Genomic DNA, 20815 nt, shown 5'->3' with positions numbered 1-20815 from the left:
GGGGAAGTGTCTGGCAGCTTCTCACAGACACCAGCCAGTAGCCACCCCACTACCAACACTTGGCCATGCAAACCCAATACAGTAATATACGTTCAAATAAAGGTTTTCCAAAATGCCCATTAAACAACATGAAATTAAAAATAAACTGGTATGGGATTATGCTTGTGACAGCCTCATAGATATTTCAAAATGGCTGCATTTAGACTCCCTACAGATGTTGTATTTTCATGAATACAGTAAGATACCTGAATAATTTAAGAGAATATTGTCAGTAGCAAGTGTCACACTAAATAACTGGAAAGAACATTGTCTTCACTTAGTAAAGATAAAAATGCATGCAAATCAATTTCTATTTGATACACAGCTTTAAATAGGAAACAATAAGTTACTACTTCAACAGGAAATCACAAAGTGTGTATTATGTCCTTATCACCTCATTTATTTCCTATATAGAAACTTTGTCCCTGATCCACACCTCTGTAATTCTCACAGAAAAATAAATATGTAAATACATTGAAATTTGCACATAGGGAGCATTTATTACGCAATTTGCTTATACTTTCAAATTGAAGAGCAAAACGTAAATCTGTATGAGATTTTTACAGGAATTTTGATATTTCAAATGTAGCGGTTCCAAAATGCAAACCATTGGAAAAGTGCTCTAAACAATAAAATTATTCTGGCTGAAATTAACCCTGCAAAAGACTTTACTCTCTTGTCTAATAAATATTTTATGAAGAACTTGAAACTATATGAAAATGCAGTCATATTTACGCAGTAAGTATGAGAACCAAGTGATATTCTGCCTATTTATTCATTTATTGATGAGAGATACATTTCAATTATATTACCTTTTGGTTTTTTGTTGTGTTTTTCTTTTTATTCCAGCAGCTTACCCAGGAGTGAAAATGGTGAGTGAAAGTCATCATGAGGCCCTGGCAGCACCGCCAGCGACCACAGTAGCAGCAGCCCCTCCAAGTAATGTCACCGAGCCAGCCAGTCCGGGAGGAGGGGGAGGAAAAGAAGATGCATTTTCTAAGCTAAAAGAGAAGTTCATGAATGAACTGAACAAAATTCCATGTAAGTAAAACTTGATTGATGAAAAAGCTTCTGTTGGCAGACTAGATTTAATTTGACATTTTCTTCCTTGACATTTATTTAGACAGCATACTGAATGTTTTCTAGTCAAAGCTGGTAAAATCACAAGATTAAACTGGTTTTGTAAGTTCCTCAAAATTAACTGAAGTAGGAAAAAGAGAGTCCAACTCATATGTAATTTATGTCTATTTTTAATGATGAATTACTGCTGAATCATTAAAACTGAATCTAGAGAACAACACTGTGGCTGTGGGACCAGTCAGTAAAATGTTTCCTATATGTAACACTTAAGGTTTCATGTTTATGACATATGTGTGTGGGCATATTACCTTGAAGTAGTATTTGGCAAGAACTCATAAATATGGAGAAAACAAGGAGACTTGTATCTTTGGAGATTAGAAGATGCAGAGAGAAATGGGAAAATGAGGTTTTCACAAGAAAATAGGTAATACATCAGTAATGTATGAATGTAACTATGCTTTTCCCACTCAGTTATTCTAGTAGATCAGCCACTGATGCTGTTTGCACAAGTTCACATACCTATGCAGAAAACTTAGAAGTACAAATGTATATTTTTGTGAAGTTAGTAGAACTAAAGTCAGCAGGGTTCTTTTGGTTTGTGCTAAAAAGTATTGACTCAAATTTGAGGCCTCAATTTGTTCACATAAAAAAAATACAAGCATTAGTTTTGTGCTGTTACTTATGATTTTACTGGAGTTCTTGAACCTGTCTGGTATGTTTTACTATACATATGCTGGTATCACATGTAGAACTAATTCAGTATTGTCAATGGCATTTCATATAATACAGAAAAAATTCTTTTTGTTAATGAGAGAAAAATTACCTAATGCTACCAGCAGATCATTTTGTCATTTTTGTAAATATGAAGGTGAAGTCTGTTTGTGTATGTGTTTTAACAGCAGGCATTAGAGAGTCATTCAAACTTTAAAAATTTTTTCTTCATAAGAATAAGTAAATGTAAAATATTTTCAGGGAAGTATTTTAACATATGTAAGAATTTTCAGTTTAAAAGGCTATCCTTTGTGTAAAGAAATGCTCTGTGACTGATAAAGACAGATAACAAATTAGAATATTAATTTTTTTTTAATCTATAAATGGATCTTGGCAATGTGATGAGATGAGGTTTTTGCAAAATTGATAGCAAACAGCTTTGCTCTGTCACTCCAAATTCTCACTTGCAAGAATTAAGGTGTTACAGAGGCAAGAAATTTGCGTGCCATTATTTTGGTGATTTGTGCAGTCCCGTGCAAACCATACTGAAATGAAATTGTCTGATGATATCAAGGGAAAACAAAACTAAGAATAAAAATACAAAAATACAAGTGTAAAAAAAAAAGGAGGGGAAATGAGAAGACATTGAGGGAGAAACAGCCAGAATTTGAAACATTTGTCTTGTAATTTTTATTTCACCGTGCTATGTAAATAATGTAGGTGAGACTTTTATGTAGATATTCTCTTATTTTTAAACTTTCATTTTAACTTCACAAAGGCATAAATGGTTTCCAGTATGAGGAACTCAGTAGTTGGTAGGTGTAGGAAGAGGCCTGTAGATAGAGAGAAACTTGGAATGCCCTGCTGCATGCTTTTTTAAAACCACAGCAAAAACAAGTGGAAAGTCCAATCTGGAGAATCTTTTCAAGTTTAATTGACTAAAACTTTTATTTTCTCTTCATGAAAGAAAAAAAACCCTACTGTTACATAATGAAAATTCTTACTTAGAAAAGAATATTAGGCCATAAAGCAAGTCTTACTTATTGTGAAATACATTATAGTGTTTATAAAATGTGGTACCTTATGCTGACACTGAGACCAGAACATATTGCCTCCATCTTAAAAATCTGGTCTCTTATCCAAGATCATGCAGTATTGTTGTTGAGGAGAAATGAAACTAAGGTAGTCACAAATCCCATGCCAATTGTCTGCTCTTATTATAGAGGCTGCAGATGTGATTGGATCTTCCCAGGATCTCTATCAAATGCTGTGGCTATAATTATGTAACATAATGTTTTGCTGTACTGGGGGGGTCTGCCATTTCAAGAAGAAAGATGAATGTTCATTGTACTACAGAGGGGCAAGGGACTTGTGTGGGGGCTTTTTTGAAATACTATATATGAAATTCGTGCCATTGACATGTTTTGAGCATTTTATATTCCAGATAATTTCTCTTTTGCCCATTTTCCTCAGTAATAAATCCTGCAAGAATGGGCTGCGTTACACAGAGCTCTGTATGTATTTTTCATTTATAAACTAACATAAACATAAAACAAGTTTAGTTAGGCTGTGTACAGAATACTGGGGGCAGGAGGGCAGAGGAGACCTCATTTCCATGTTGGAAGATTATAGCATTTTCTCATGAGTTGTTCAGTTTATGTCAGCGGGGAGTTGTCAGTGTTGTGTTTTCAGTCTACTGCCAAGAAAAATTTAATTGTGGTGGAAAAGTTCTCAGGACTTAACCTCTTACAGCTGGCTGCAAATTTTTTGAGAATCTCTCTTAAAACAGAGCAGAATGTAAATTAGTACAAACCAAATTGTTTGTATAGTGCCTTTCTGGGAATTCCTTGCTCTGTGAGAGAGAAGAAATACGGTCATGGGCCCTGTTGGGATAGCACAGATGCTTGTGTTTAAGAACACTTCCAAGACCATGGACCAGGTTTTTCCTCTGGTAGATTCAAACTGAAGACCTGATTTGAGTCTTACACGTGGCAGTGGAATGCCGTAGTCAGCAAGTTCTCTAATCCTTACAGATGAGGGACAAGCCTGTTTTCTAGTTCATGTGCTTTATCATTTTTACTTCCAAAGGTCTCATGTTCATCCCCACATGACAGGAACGGCTTTGAAATCTCAGTACTTAATACGAGAGGATTTTGTTTTCAGTGCCCTTTTGCTTATGTGTGAGATAAAAAATTAAATGTTTTAGTTGCCTCTGCCTAAGATGTCTGCAGATGGAATATAAGCTGTCATGATGTAGTGGATGTATAATAGGATAGAGTGTTGTGAAAAAGCTCACCTGCAATCAACTTGGCTTGAGTGCTAAAAAGGCCAAGCCATAGTAGGGACTAATTTATGTAGTCTTCTCTTTCTGTTTTATCTTAGAAATTATATAGTATCAGGTCATGTTTATATTAAAAAAAAAAAAAAAGAAATGACAACATTCTAATCAGGGAATTAATGATAACAAAGATAAAGGTACAGCAAACTATATCCAGCTGAATAAATACTGTTCCTTTCATGTGGCTTATAATAGAAGATTCGTTTTTTAAAAAGACTGTTTTGTAGAACACACATATGTCAGAAGTTAAATAGTCTAGACATACTAGCTTACTAAAAATATTAGGATTCCCATTAAAGTTCACTTAGCAAAACTACAAGATAGGGGCTGCACAATTTAAATTAGACTGGTGTTTTCTTCTGTGATGTATGCACAAGAGAAGTCTTGTTTTGTCCAAAAAAAAGGGTGAATTTAGTAGAAGGAGGAAATAAAAGTTCCAAGAAAAAGAAAAGACCTGTTTGTATCAGTATACATTATTTCAAGAACAGTGATGCAGTGCGTAAACCAGGTTAAAATTTTCATAGGTACAAGCAGAAAATACAGAGTTTTTTTCTTGATTTGTATCTCTTTAAAATAGAACATCCACCACATTTTGTGACAGGAGAACGCAGGCTTCCAAAAGCATACAAACCATTCAGAATGGCGATATCCTAACATACATTTCACTCTGGATAAAGCAAGTGGGATAATTTTATTACAGTGAGTCATACAATTAAAGTACAGGAATCTGGTAAGTTACTGAAGCATAACTGTGAGGAATTTTTTTCTCCGTTATGTAAATCCCTGCATTTTGGTTGTGAGTGGCTGATTTGCATAATCACAGTACGGTTGTTTTTCTGTAACTGAACTGTGTATAAATGTCACTCTAACTTAATTGGTTCTTATATTTTCAATCCTTATTTTTCTTTAGTCTGCAGACTTTTTAATCTCTTTACCAGAAAGTGAAAAAAGGTACCATCTCTGCTTTAACATTTTACATTTTAAATATAGTAAATGCAACACCTAAAAAAAGGGGGAAAACAGAGCAGATAAACCAGCATTTATTCTTCTGAAAACAAAATGCATTAAAAGATTTTATAAGATATATCAGTTCTTTCCTTCTTCCTTCTCATTGTTCTTACATCTGGGTCTTTGTCTACAGGCCAGGAAAATATCTGCCATACATTTACAGTAAGTGTGTTGTAGCAAGACTGTGGTAATGGCAGCAACAGCTTTTGGGTGGAGACTTTAAATGTCAGGATACTGATACTAACCATACACAAATAAAAACTGACATAAATTACCACTAGTTTACTTAATAATTGCGAAATCAAAGTGATGTTGATGTGTTTTCTAATGGCACATTCCTGTATGAACAGGAGACCTCATTCTGCCAGTAAATAAGACAGCAAAAATCCAATAAAATTCCAGCATACATCTGATTGAATAATGATATGCTGTTAATGCTTGGGGTAAAATCTGGAAAAGCTGCAATAGCTGATTGCATTGAATCCAGGATACTGTTATTGCCTCTTTAATAGGAAGATATTGCATATTTCCAATGCTCTTTTTATACAATTGCAATGTAAGATAGCAAAGTTACATTTCTGTACAATCTGTATTCTGAAATCTTTGGCTGGCTTGCCGCTCCATTTGGCCTCAGTAGCTGGTGTTCAAAAGCCCTAAATTTGATTCATCTTGTACAACTGACTGATAATCCCCCAAACCAGAAGCTCAAATCTCTGTGATAATTCAGGCTAAAACCTGATGTTCTGTGCAGACTTGTCTCACATTCTGTTTGCAGAGAAAGTTTTATTTCCCTCTCCTTGGCCTAGTGAATAACTGTCAAAATAAAATGGGACTGGAGGCTGTAGAGAGAACTGTAGTAAAAATGTAGAAGTAACTGTAAGACTTAGGTCTAATTTAATTCTAAATAATATCTTAGTAAGCTGAGTACCAAGTTACAGATATATTTGGGTAATTTAGCAAATAAAATAATCCTGGATTTATGTATTTAGCCATTTAAGTAAAAATTTCAGCATTCAGCAGTCATCCTAGACACATCTCATCATTTCTTTCTCCCTGCTGGTCTCTGCTATTTTGCCCTCCCGCCTTTCTTGATTGATCAGCTGAGGTGTATTAAGAGTGCTTATTGCCCTCTATAAATGGCAGTAAAGTTAATTTCTTAATTTTTCATTCTTATGTGGCATCAAGATTATCAAGGAGTTATTACCAGACTATGTGTGTTATTAGAAAATTGAGAATTTTGTTCCTGGGGTCTTTCTGAAACTTAATTTTTATAACCTGACAGCTTGATCATTTGCAGAAAATGAATTCATTAGGCTTCTCCTAATGGTTCCCGGAGCGCAGGTGTTACTGGCACAGGGAGGAGAGGGCATATTCTTTTCTAACTTCATAAAAAAGAAGCAAAATGCTGATAATAGAATGCTTTCAGATTTGGAAAGTGGATTTATAGAGTAGGCCTACCACAAAATCAGAATAAAGTTTGCAGCAATAGCTATGATTTATATTTTCACAGCACGTGCCAGTGTTAGTCATTGCCTAATATCTTAGGTTGTCCCGAAAAAAAATTTAGTTTCTGCTTCAGAGATCATCTTGAGTAGTAGCTGACTGCCTGTAGAAATGAGGACTATGTATACATATGTTTATATGTATACACACATAGATTTATCAAAACAGTAAGCAGAGTTCTCAGCTTAGGAACAGTCTGACATTGGCAAACTCCATTTATGTATCTTGGCAAAGAATATTTGTATGGAGAGATTTTGAGAAGATAAAGAAGTTTCTTGATGTTCAGGGAAGTCTAAAGAACAGTTCTGGAGGAAGTGGGAAGGCATGAATTTAAGTCTTCTTGTCTCCCCTCCTGTCATCAAATCATTGGCAACTACTCATGCCAAGCAAATACATGCAGCTTTACACTGGAGAAGAAGTGGGGAAAATCAGAAATAAGGATTTATTTTGGAACACAGAAGAAGTAAAAGACAGAGCTATTACAGTACAATATTAGATGAGGAAAAAGCCCCATTATTTCTAAATATAGCAATTTAAATGCAAATCTCAGGTTACTTTGTTTTCTCCCTGAACCCCCAGTCCCAGAGCGTAGATGAGAACTTCATCCTTTTTTTTATGTTAAATAAAATTTCTAGATCTCCTGCTGATAGGGAAAAGCTTGAAAATACTGCCCACACACATCCAGAGGACACAAATATCATGAGACAAAACCAGTTGAACTCTGTTATTTTATAAACTCATAACATGAAAATGCTGTGATTATTTCTAGGGTTCCAGCATATTTTGACTGCTTTAAAGGAGGAATCCTGAAAAATCTTTTAAATCCCAAATGTCTGAATAGATACTGAGGGGTGGAAGAATGAAAGTAAAACCTCATGAAGCAGATGAAAATCTTTGTCTGGAAGGAATAGCATGTAGTCTGAGATCCAACCAAATTATACTCCATCAGCATTTTAATGATTGATTCTGTCTTGCAGCATTTGTTTATTTTTTTACATTATTACATTTTACAATCCATGAATTATTTTCATATGCCTTCTGATAGGCTCCCCTTAACGTGTCCTCTTAAACTTCTGCGTTCATGACAGCTGCCAGTTTGATCCTCATGCAGGACTAAGCGAGGAACCTCAGGCCGTTAGAAGTACAAGCTGCTCTAGCATGACCCAGAAGTGCTGCTGCTGCAGAATGTAGCTGGATCAAGCACTGGCAAGCACCCATGCTTGCCAGGAGGTTACATAAAATCGTTGAATGGTTTTGCTTGGAAGGGACCTTAAAGATCATGTAGTTCCAACACCCCAGCCATGGGCAGGGAAATAATCTCTTCCAATCAAAGCAAACTGAACCGATGCATCTGACACACTCAGGGTAGGAATAGGAGTCCCCCATTCCTACCCTGGCCATTATCTTGGCTCCTTGGACAAGCCAAGGAGGAAAGGAGAAATCAGAAGAGCAGGCTCCTAGACCTTGAACCAGAGCAGCAGCTGCACCACTGTCCATCCCCAGCACAGGGAGAGCCTGTTGCAGGCTAAACCCATATCCTCCTCTGCATCACCTTGAGAATGCACTGTCCTGTCAGAAAGGAAATGCTGTCTCTAAGCCAGTAGCACACTGGGAAGGTAACCTCAGTGTCAAACAGAATTATACATTATTGATTGCATGTGTCTGGAACACCCTTTTCAGAAACAGCAGTTGGTTTTGAGTTGTATAATCTGAAATAAAGGGAAGGAGAAATTCTTCTGTAAAACACATGATGCTGAAGGCATTTTAACAAAATATAAGAAAACAAAAAACCACATTCAGATGAACGTTTAAAGCCAAGGGGATGAAATTCATCTATAGCAGAAACAGAGATGAGCACCTATCTTTGGCTTGGTGATGGCATTTTAACAAGGGGTGTCAGGCTACCCCCAGGAGTCTCCTCTAGCATATAACTGTGATTATTATTTTGTATGTTACAATTACTCTGGTAGGTATTTTATTGCACTATAGATATGTCAAGTTGTGCCAGTACCTTATAAATTGAGTAGAGAATTCAATTTACAAGCAGAAAAACTGAACATTGTTGCTGGCTTACTTTCAGTTCTGGTAATGTATCTTAAAATTTCATTACTTTGTGTGAGAGAAAGTGCACTAAAATTGTGTTTACATGCACAAAAGAAACACAGTCTTTGTTAGCCTTTTTCAAACTTCCCTGCATATAAAGTGCCTACAGAATTACACATATCTGTTATAATTGTTTGTAATCTTGCTTTAAAAATAAGAGTTCATGGAACAATTGTTCTGAACTTAGAACTGAGAATACATTTAAAGATTTCATTTTCAGCAATGTGCTGCATAAAAGAAGGCACCTGTGACTGTGGTTAGTAGATTTGCTTTTAAAAAGCATGGTTTAAATGCACAGTGAAAATATAGGAATTACTGTTAAGATTTATATTCCATCCTTACCTTAGCTACTTGTGTCTAGGCACTATGGCAAGCTAGAAGATATTCTCTTGTAGTTTTATGAGAACCAAGAGTAGATAATGCCACTGTTATTCTGAGAAATTGTTGTAAGCTGGCACGGCTTAAGAACAGAATGTCATTCTTTGTTGTTATTGTTAACTATTCTGCTTAGAACTGGGTGAGTTTGCTTCTAAGAATTGTCCAAACTAAAGCCTTCCCTGAGGGTCTGTAAATATATAATACTCTCCTTACATTGGTTAATATGTTTTTTAAAGTGTTTAAAAAATTTTAAAAGAGACAAGAATGCCTTTACTGATATATGAATTAAAATACCTGGTCGTCAATGCCATATTGCCAAGGTGGGTGAAAAACTAAGACACTGTCCACCAAGAGGAGCTCTCAGGAATGCTGTAGGTACATAGCATCCTTTCATGCATTCATTTTATCTTTTTTAGTCTGGGCTTTTATGTCAAGCAAGCTCTTGAATGGTTCTAGATCTGAACATCGCTACTGCTTCCAGAACATGAAGCCACTTGTAAGAGCTCTGGAAGTGGGCTCAAATATTCAGAAGAATTTTGGTATGAGAAGACTTTGCTCTGACTCCATAGAAAGAAGCTGTGGTGCTGAACTTGAATGACTGCCTCATGAAGGCTGAGTTCCAGCTGGCAGCTGAGCAAGCCATCTGCCTACTCCTGTGCAGATTTCAGAGTCTGAATCTACTCTTAATTACCAACTTCAGCAAGAGCTCCCTAATTTGCTCACAGACCCTATATCATCTGGGGGCATGTTTCAGTACTATAGCTGGCACTGTTTTCCTATTACAGTGAGAGGCACCAAAATGGAAGATGAAGTTTATCATTTCAGATGGGAAAGGCATTTCAACCCACATCTTAAAAAGGAGCTTCAGAAATTATTAGGATTTCTACACTTAGCTTTTAAGAATCAGACTCTATAAGCTGAGTTATACAAATCTGAGTTAAATGCATTGGTCCTCTTCAGAATGACACAGAAATAGGAGGCCCAGGTTTATCCAGAAGGAAGAACTGGTGTCTGCACTGGTACTGATCCCATATACTTTGATATCCAGGAAGGCCTATAGGCTAAGCCCTTTTAACAGAGGGATTCACAGCCTGAAAACGCTTTCTCTGGGCTTAGAGACCTGATTTCTCTCACTTGGAGAGTGATTATTTCAGTTTCTTCTGTCAATGCACAATCTGATGAAGAGTAAGGGAGCTCACTGGACCAGAGGCCTGGCTGAAGGACAGGCTATGCATTTTGCTGTGAAAATGCCTTTGGACAAAATGAGCAAGTAACACTGGGTATTTAAGGCTCCTTGAGCTTAAACAAATGTCTTCGCCAAGGTTACGGAATATGACAGCGTGAATCCCTTGTTTCTTCTGTAGCTGTTCCTGTAGGAAAGGCACATCCAAGTTTTCCAGCTTCATCCCTTGGTTTCCTGTAGTCTCAGGAAGACCTGAGGCTCAGGTATTTTAGGTTGCAGCCTGAACAATACTCCTGAGTCTTTGCTGGCAGCTCCTATATTGTCAGTGTGAAGCAGCCACACAAACCATCTATTTGACACAGTGAAGTAGGGGTGTCAGCTCCTTGAAGAAGGGAGAAGGAGTATGTGAAAACTGCTTGGTTGGAAAGTCATTTACATACAAGAAGTTTTTTCCCCTAGACCTGTGTCAGGACCATCACCCATAAAGCCCAGTGGGGAGGAAACCTCCAGTACTAGGACAGGCATCAGATTTTTTTCTTTTTTCTTTTTTTTTTTTTTTTAACTGGAGACAGTTTTTAGAGAGGAAATATATTCTTCACATGGTTAACAATGTTCAATAACTTGTACACATTTCTTATAGATACTTTTATGGTCCTTTCTTCCTTACCAGATTTCAGTGGATTTTCTATTTTCCTTCTGTGCTGTTTCATATGTATTTATTAACACTTTTCTCCTAGCCAGAACTCACATGAAAAAATCAGCGCAAGAAAAATATTTGCTAATCCAGCATTCAGTTTGGCTTATTCTTTAGGTATCAAACTCACATTTCTTCCCAAAACAGCTATTTTATCATGTTTCCTAAGACCTCAGGACTCAATTTCCATCAAGCACATGCTGTAAGCTGGAATATGGCATTTCTGGTCTCAACCCTGGAGTCAGTTGTTTGTTTGTTTGTTATATGCCATGGGTACAGATTTACTTGCAGCATGGGCAAGGGAAGGAGGACAGACAAAGATAAGGCAAGCTTGCTATTCATAAATTTCAGCCTAGCATAGCCTTTTAGATTACAAGTCAGTGATAGTAATCACTTTATAGGAAACTGTTCCAGAATACCAATTCCTGAATTTGCTTGCCTCATGAAATATTTATTGATGAGTTTCAAGTGTTAGGACAGTGAGGTGGCCAGGACAATGGGAAATAGGATGATGGGTGGAGAGGACCAATGGACAAAAAAAATCCTCCCTGAACTCAGGACATAGTGTTAACAGTGATAACATAGCATGAAGAGATGTCAACATTGACTTGACTAGTCTGAAACAGCCATGCATTTATTTAACAGTGATTGTGTAGTACAAAAATATTCCTGCACAATGCTCTTCTTGATATCGATATAGGTATGCAGGAACAGGCAAAATGGAAAAGGGAAACTAATTACAACAATCTCTTCTCTATTCAGTTAATGCATAAACTGAAGTCTTTAAATTGTGCAACATCCTTGAATTTCAACAGCCCATTTTTGTTAGGAATGTACTGACAGCTGGGTTTTGATTCTGCAGAATGAGCAGATCTATCCAACATCACTGCTACTTCCCAGAAAACTGTCTGTGATTTCATAACAGTAATGACAAGAATCATTTTACTCTGTTGAACCAAATATTTATCCTGATAATTCCTATTAGAAAAGGAACAGAAAATATATCCTCTTTAAAACAGCCAACTAAACTCCTAAATTACGTCCCCATTACATAAAATAATTTGTGATACCAAATCCCTAAAGGCATAGTAAAGCTAGCTGAACCCTGCAGTGCAGCATGACTGCAAATTGGTGAACAAGTTTTTTCTTGTTCTCCAGTCTTTTTTCTTTACTGACCTGCACCACTCCTGTAAATAACTTAAAAGACAATAGATTTGCATTCTTATTTGATAGAGCCATGTTAAGTGTAGCATGGGTATGCAGGCTGAGTCCAGGTATTGAAATGCTACACAGCAGATTTTAGAATCTCCAAAGGTTTAGTCTGGTAAAGTATTTAAATGTGTACTAACCTTTAAGCTCCTGAATAGTGCATTGAATTAAATTTGTTACACACAAGTGGTTTGGAGGATCAAAATTGTAAATAACATTTCTAATGCATCCTGTAATTTACCAGATGAACTGCTACATTGGTTCTTACTTTAATGTAAATTAATTTTACTTTTGCTATGGTTATTTTGATATAAAATATTTATTTTATTAAAAGTTTGTAACTCTACAAGTAATGTATTTTAGAGACGTGTCACACACACATATAGTGGTAGCAACAAATTTCTTTTCAGACCTTCATAAATACCAGTGTAATACCTTCCATTTGTTTTTAGTGGGCTGCTTGCTGAGAGTTGTACCCGCTTTTGTCACATGGCTTATTATCACTGCACACATTTTCATCATTGTTGTCAAAAAAGAGCATTTAGGGCAGTTGTTTAGTTTAAATGATCAGTAGAGTGCTACTTTGAGATCATTTGGGAAGGGGACACACACACTGAAATTTTCCAATGGAAGCTGTTGGAAGAATGTAATTACCTCACTTGGGACTTGAGCCAACTCAGCAAACATCTGATTTCCACAGATGTGATTGAGGTTGTTTCCATTTAGTTTAATGAGAGCTGGATGGGGCTGTAAGGCATTACAATCCTTTAGGGAAAATCCTGGGGGATCTCTCATCACCAGAAAAGCTGAGGATGTTGGTTTTATGTTTCCCCCAAAGTACAGCAGCCCTTGCATCAGCATGTCACCACTGCTGTTCCCCAGCATTACTGGCTCGGGGGGAAGCAGGCCACCATGGTGCCACTTTCTGTGCCTGAGAGGGATCCAGGATACTGGCAGATGATGTTGTTTAGCTTCCTTCTGGGTTTACGTCATCCGTGAGGTTTAGTGAGTTGTTCAGTTCTTTGGTGGATGTACTGGAGTGCTGTAGCAATGATCAGGGAGTAAATGTGATGCTTCACTAATTTGTTGCTCCTTTCAGCACTGAGTGGCATTGAGAAGCATTTCAAAGTCAGCATCAGACTGTCACAGGGTTCAAGATTTTTTCCCTGACTGGACCCCAGCAGTGCTTTAATCCTTGCAGACAAAATTACAGAATTGCCTCCAATGCTACTGATAGTACCTTTGGGCAGACTTCTGTTATCTTCCCCCAGTATCAGGGGAGTCAAAGTGTTAGGAGTATATTTTGTGTCAGTCCTGTTTCCTAAGATGGATCACTTTTTATAGATTGGCAGACACTTTGATGCCTGTTTCAAAGTTGATTTTACTCTGGTTTGGTTTTCGTAAGAGGTAAAGACAAGCTGTAATATACTTACATCAGCATAGGACTAAAATAAATAAATATTGTTGGTGTGTGGCCTTACCACACCAGTTCCCAAACTTAACTTACTAGACCCAAATTGTGAGGATGTTCTATTACGGAAGTTTGTTACTCATACAGCATTGTCATCATGAGAGTTGGGAGCCAGTAGCAGACTGAAGTGTCAATGAGAATTCCTGATGTGCAAAAGCAGTGCTGATATTCCCTGCTTTCCCAAAATATTTTATGAGACAAAGAAAATAAAGGGCTTGTACTGACATTCTGGGAGTAGAGGACTGTGAGCTATAAAATATCTCTGGTTTTGCTAGGTGAACATAAAATTGCCTTTTTGAAAAATAAATTTATAATCAGTGATTCTTTCTCCAAGAAGGTGCAGTATTTGCTTCCACCAGACAGGTGGCCATTAATGACAGTCAGTACATATTTTCACAAACCACACCAATAAGTCTAATACTCTGAGAATCAGTATTTCAGAGCATGTTGACAGGATGTATAACTTGTAAGTATTAGAGGTCACATGTGGTCTGAAAGTAAATTATAACCAATTTGTGACTTACATTTCCAGTTCTTCTCATTCTCTTTCACCTGCTGCCTCTTTTCCTTCTTTTTTCCTGGTTCCCTCATCACGCAGCATCTTCTCCTCTTATTTACACCTCCTGCCTCTCCAGAAAAAAACACAGTTTTGCCATGCTGACTTCCATGAAGAACACTGTTACAGAAGGAAGAAGGAAAGTTAAAGCCTCTGAAATATTTTTTGACGTATGGCTGAGAGGCTTAAGGCTACCTGACAATGCTAGTCTCTTCTCTGTTTCCAGGCTGTCTGCTATAGGATACTTCTGATGAGAAGGAATAAATGTAAACCAGTATTTGTCTACTTTTCCCTCTACTTCACACAAAGCTGGTGGAGAAGGACTGGAAAGCTTTCAGCTAACATTTTAGCAAAGCAAACTGAGTAGTGATGTGTATTTTTTAGTAGCTTCAGGTCTAATGTACTGTAAAATACACTTATTTTTTTCTTGTCACAGTGGCAGAAGTTATAAGGAAAGGACTAGCTATTTTTTTTGTTGTTGTTTAAGACTAACAGGGCTACTGTAAGGGGTAGTTCTTTATTCCTTGAATATGCTGAATATTCCTGCACTGAACCATGATCTAGAAATCTCATATCCTTGCTCAAGTGTTTTCTAACTGCTGCTAGTTGTGCTACTAGTTGGACAAGAAACATTTTCGGAAGGAGAGACAGGAAGTGTGTTGTGTATGGCCCTGCGATGTCAGTAGCAGTCAGCAAATTTGTATGTGACCTCAAATAAGGATCAGCAACTGAGACAAGCCAGGATAAATCGCAGCATTGCTGAGTTCAGAGTGAAGCCAAAGGAAAATTGGTTGCAGAGCTGGCTTACAGGAGGTTGTTCCCAGGCAGGAGCTGGCTCAACTTGAAGGCACGCGAGGCCAATTAAATGACTCCTAGCCACTTGCAAGGGGTGCGCCTGTCAGAACCTGCTTTCATGAAGGGATAAAAAGGCTATTGATCAAAAAATACAGTCTTCATGTTTGCCATAGTTAAAGTACTATGACTAGAGAGTTATTTAATCATGTTTATTTTGGGGTGGTATTTTGATCTCTTCAGTGGTTGAATTTTTGGAAGCCACTGCAGAGGTACTAGATATCTAAGCCATTGGCTGTGAGGTAAATGGCATTTAGTTTTGCTCCAGGGAAGGATTTATTCTTTCATCAAGTGTCACCTCTACCGTTACGTGCCTGAATAAATAACTAGCTTCACTTATATTAGTGGTCTCTCCTGGGACAACACTGCCAACATAAATTATTTATGATTTAAGATGGGTTTAATACTAGTCACAGCACAAAAAAATACTACCTTCCAAGCTCACTGCATATTGCAGGTGACAGAGACAAAAACTTCATCTTTATTAAAGGACTAGTTCACCATAAGAATAAAACCTATTGGCCTTTTTTTACCTCTGCCGACCACACTTCTCATATAGTACAGTGTTCCTGTATGTAGCCACAACTTCGGCTCTGAAGCTCCATTGAAAAGGAATACTGATGAGGACTTCCTTTTCCTTAGCTCAAGGACAGGTGCCTCATCACCTAGCTGATCCAGGACTTTGTGACAAGTCAGATTAGGAACAATCATTTCAAAATAAGTGGAAGTTGTCTTCTGGTTTCTGGAAACCCTTTTTGAGATTGCACCCAACAAACCCTAATTCTGCTGTACTGCAGAGTAATATGCTAATGTCAGGCAAATTTTGGCAGATTTCTTTCTGAGATAATTTTGGCAAGACAATATTATTTTGCTTCATTCCTTAGTTATTGAAATCACTGAAAAGGCAGCACAAGTTCAAGATTCAAATTTTATTAAGTTGTGCTCACCTATATAGTTGACTTGGAACTCAAGAAGAAGTTAGAAACTTTACATCAGATGTGCTATGTTGTTTTTAAAAATAATTTCCATCTTGCTGTATCTTGTGTCTTACCTGGTTTTTACCATATATTAATTACCTTTCTACATTTGTGGTGGCCCAAAACTCTGTTCTGATTTAAAGACAATTCACAGGTGGCTGAGCCATGATAAAGCCTTCATGTATTATAAAAGCAGGTTGTCTTATGCATACTGTACATTGAGTGAACACAGGAGAAATGTGAGATCAAAGTAATACAAGAGTTAAAGATAATAAATAAAAATAGCAAATAATAACTAATTGGTAAACTAAATAATACATAAAAAGAGTAAAAAAAGTAAATAAAATGTCCTTAGTGTGATGTATGTACAGCCACATGTATGTACCACACTCTAAAAGCTCCAAATTGTACTGAAATCAAAATATATAGAAGTCTATATAAAAATAATATAAATATATATAAAATAATGTATATTAAAATAATAATGTATTTGACAGTTCACTTTCCATTCCTTAGGAAATGTGTGATACCACGATAAAATCACCAAATCACAGAATCATTTCAGTTGGAAAAGACCTCCAAGATCATCAAGTCCAACCTTTGACCAACCTCCATCTTGTCAACCAAATCATAGCACTAAATGCCAGGTCGTTCCTTGAGGACTTGCAGGGATGGTGACTCCACCACCTCCTGGGGCAGCCCCTTCCAATGCTTGACAACCCTTTCAGTGAAGAAATTCTTCCTGATGTCTTGAGCCTCCCCTGGCACATCTTGAGGCCATTTCCTCTTGTCCTGTTGCTGGTTGCCTGGGAGAAGAGGCCGACCCCCACCTGGCTACAGCCTCCTTTAAGGCAGTTGTAGAGTGATGGGATCTCCTCTGAGCCTCTTTTCCTCCAGGCTAAACACCCTCACCCGGCTCCTTCAGCTGCTCCTCATAGGACTTGTGCTCCAGACCCTTCACCAGCCTTGTTGCCCTTCTCTCCAGCATCTCAATGTCTTTCTTGAAGCCAGGAACTCAAAAAAGAACACAGTTCTCTAGGTGTGGCCTCATTGGTGCAATACATCAATATCTATCATGAAATACATCAAGAAAATCTAGATCTGAATGAAATTTCCCTCGCATAAACTCCTTTTATTTTCAACTTTTCTTCATGTTACATATGTAGGAGAATAAAAACTCTTCATTTTAGAAGTCTCTGTTACCCTGAGGATTTTTAGTGTAGTGCATGGTGCTGTTAACCATCAGTGCATATATTCACAGAGGGGAATATTCATTCTGTTGCATGGTTCTCTGTGACAGCCTGTGCAACACAAACCTCCCCTTAATGCAGGTTTTGTATTGTGAAAAATGCCTTTTGCAAGCTTCTAAAATGGAGTCAATTTCACACTGGGATATAGAAAAACACCATGAAAATCACTCTTTGATTAGCAATTTCAGTCTGAAAATTAGTTATGACTTAGCAAAGTATCCCTTTTCTATAAATCACCAGACTTATCTTTCCTAAGTTAAAGGAATGCTGTCACAAACATGCAGTGGTTTTTTCCCCTGTGCCTTAGTAAGTTCACCTCAAGACATAATCCTACAAACATTGTTCAGCATAGTTTCGCTGAAATTAGTGTAACTGTTTATAACTGAAAGAACTCAAATTGGAGCTCTACTTACCAGGTAGCAAAGAAAATTACTTTAATGGGCCATTTTGGAGTTTTTTCATCATGTATTGTTTCTTTTTCATAACAGAGCCCTCTGTGTATGTTTTTTCAAACAGCAAACTCAATTTTCACTGTGGGATTTCCTTGTCATATCTGTTGCTCTTTTACTTGGAGGTTATATTTTCATCCTTGGAGCTAGTGGGACTACAGGGGCGCTGAAGAAGGAAAGGGAAATGCCAATAGTGTTGTCACCAATTTTATTTTATAATGGAAATAGTTGCTAAGGCACTGCCAAGAGATGAGAAAGAACATGGCTTGCATCTTAGTCAGCTTAAACAAATTTAAACCAATGTATCTCACCCCACAGAGAAGAGAGAGCCTGTAGCCTAAAGGTTAGACTGCATGGGGAATGCATTACTCATCTGTCTCACTGAGGGTGGCACAGAAATCCTCTGTGGGAGAGCCAGGGACTCAAAATATTGTTCTGTGGGAGACATGGCTCAGCCTCTGGCCCATATGGGGTAAACATCTCACTGGTTAGGGTTCCAACTGAGGAAGAAGGAGAAGTCTTCAGAGATCTACTCTCAAGCCTATTTTCATTTTTCACACAGTGAATATTTCATCTAAAATGGTTGGAAGACTTGATTTGCTGGCTCTCTAGGAGAGTGTCCCTATCTACAGTATAGTTTCTTGCATGCTCTCATTACATTAATCTGTTCTAACACAAAGTGTGGCCTGATATGGAGAATTGCCCAGGAATATAGAGCCATACCTGTCCCACAGAGTCAAGGACATATTGGAATTCAACATTTTATGGATATTAATATGGATATTAAACATTTTGGTAGTCTGATGAGCCTTGATAAAGGATTAAAGAGGAACAAATTTGAGATCTGGAGAGCCTCTTCACTCTGCATGGATTCAGACTCCTGCCACGCACCATACATTTATCTCTTTAGCTGTCAACAAACATAGTTACTTTAGGTTATAATAGGCCAAGACAGTTCAGACTATTTCTCTAAGGTGGGAATGCACAGAGTATTTTTTTCTGCTGGAATACCTTATGGAAGTCTGTTGTGAAGACAGTTTATTTTCATCAAGATTTGTCCTCCTTTGACCTTCTTGCATGTGACTATAGCTGGTTTACACATTTTAAGACAGTTTTCCAACATGAGATTTCTTACCTGAATTTTTTGAGAGGGGAAGACATTACTTTATTACCTTGTTGCCATTTTAGTTCTCAGTGCTAGAATAGCTTATGGCAGAATTTCAGTTAAAAGCAGTAAGTTTCCTTACTGAATACAGTGTCTGTGGGATGTTTATTTGCCAGGGAAAAAAAAAAAATACAAGGAATCACTAGACAAGACAAAGTTTTGATGATGCCTGATTTTGCTGTGAACAGCTCACATCAGTAATTTAACACATTTGCAAAAGCATGCTTTTGTAGAATTCTTCCTTAATAAGTGAGGCTAAAGGAGGACTTACGGCTTCAAGGTTTTTTCTTTTTTCCAGCTGTATCATTTTGCATAATGAAGGGACATTGCCTCCATGTGACCTCCATTGCTGTTGTGTTGTATTGATGGATACATTATCACTGCTTCTCTGAATGAACAATTCCAAAGCAGCCAAGGAGAATTTATTTGCTGATTACTCACCTGCGATTATAGTGGTTCCAGATGAAGTGAAATGGCAGACAAACTGGCTCTTGGAAGCTCTGTCCAACTATAAAAGGAGTTCTGTGTGTTCTCTGCAGTGCTCAAGCAGCTTTGTAGATGCACCATATTTAATTAGATTAGTTTTAATTAGACTGCAGATGCAAAGTTGCATCTGTGTATCACTATTAGTCTTTTTTGAAACTCTTTCAGCCAGTAACAAACCACCATTTCTCATTTGCATTAATTTAAATGTGTTAACATTTTGCTTGCTGGAATACTCACTATGGAAGAACATACATAGCATAGAGATTAATGTGTTATTGTTCTGTGGCACCATATGCAGAAAATGAAGTAGCCAGAGACAATCATGCCGGGAAAGAAAAAAAGGAAAATGCGCTGAAGAATTAATTCACTGTTAAATAAATCTTTCTGAGATTCCATTTATACTTATTTAAATTCCTTTAGAGCACTTAGTTTCCAAGGCAATCTTTGCAAGCTTTGGACTTTATTGATTGCTTATCTACCATTAATGTTTATTTTCTTTATAATCCTTTTATTTTAATTTTTTCATGCTTCACAGAGCCCATTTTCTTTTACTGCTTCTCCCTTTCTGTTCCAAGCTTAACTGGTTCTGAGAAGGCAGAGGATTAATTGTTCATTACTCGTGATGCTTTAGGTTTGAAAGAATGGTTGATCAGCTATTGCAAAGTTCTTATTAAAGAGAGCTTCTTTAGTTAATGGCAGAGTACTTGCAAGAGGAGTTGGAAACCTGGGACAGACAGAAAACTTACTGGACAGAAGTCATCAGAAACATGACCCTTGATTTCAGCAGACTAACTTTTAATTCTGGAAGTGATTGTTTTTCCTAGGCTTAGTTATGGATGTCCCTTCTAATTTTTATTTCTCTTTCTGGCCAAACTGGAGGTTAATCACTTCAAATCCATTAAAAATGTAGTTATATAGAGACAGAAGCAAGAACTCTGCTGTGTGCTTCTAATGTTAAGATTTGATGATTTTTTCAGCCTCTTTGATTAGCAGAAATGAAATTAATCCAGTAAGAAGAAGAGGGTTTAATTAAATGATTTTAGTAAGTGGGATGAACTCTTGACAATGAGGGGATGCAGTGGCTTTTAAATAGCAATAAGAAAATGTGTTCATCAAGAGCAGCTGCTAAGGTTGGCCATAAATACTGGAGCAAAATATTTCTAGAGTGAAAAATTTATTTTGTAATAAAATGTATGCCAGCCTCAGGAGAGGAGCGTACACAGGGTGTGGTGTTAAATTCATAACTCTCGAGGTTTAGTGGCATTCTTTGTGATCCTTAAGTCTGCTGGCTTCCTATCTTTAAAAGGAACATAACACTATTCCCTAACTATGCAACTAACAAATCATTCAGAAAGCAGTTCAA

At 37.2% G+C, this 20815-nt stretch overlaps 1 protein-coding gene across 2 annotated transcripts in view; it reads left to right on the top strand.

The window, feature by feature from the left end:
- Positions 1–908: 908 nt before the first annotated feature.
- Positions 909–20815, top strand: part of SYT1 (synaptotagmin 1) — a gene marked incomplete at both ends in the record, with an annotated part of 121521 nt that continues 101614 nt past the window's right edge. For both annotated transcript variants that reach the window (XM_082279559.1, XM_082279558.1), the window contains one exon: positions 909–1080. In XM_082279559.1, coding sequence (XP_082135685.1) covers positions 909–1080 — 172 coding nt within the window. The remainder of the gene's footprint in view (positions 1081–20815) is intronic.

This window comes from Coloeus monedula (assembly GCF_965178545.1).
Source record: "Coloeus monedula genome assembly, chromosome: 4".
Lineage (NCBI taxonomy): Eukaryota > Metazoa > Chordata > Aves > Passeriformes > Corvidae > Coloeus > Coloeus monedula.
The sequence above is the reverse complement of the archived record's forward strand: the minus strand, read 5'-3'. Positions and strand labels throughout refer to the sequence as shown.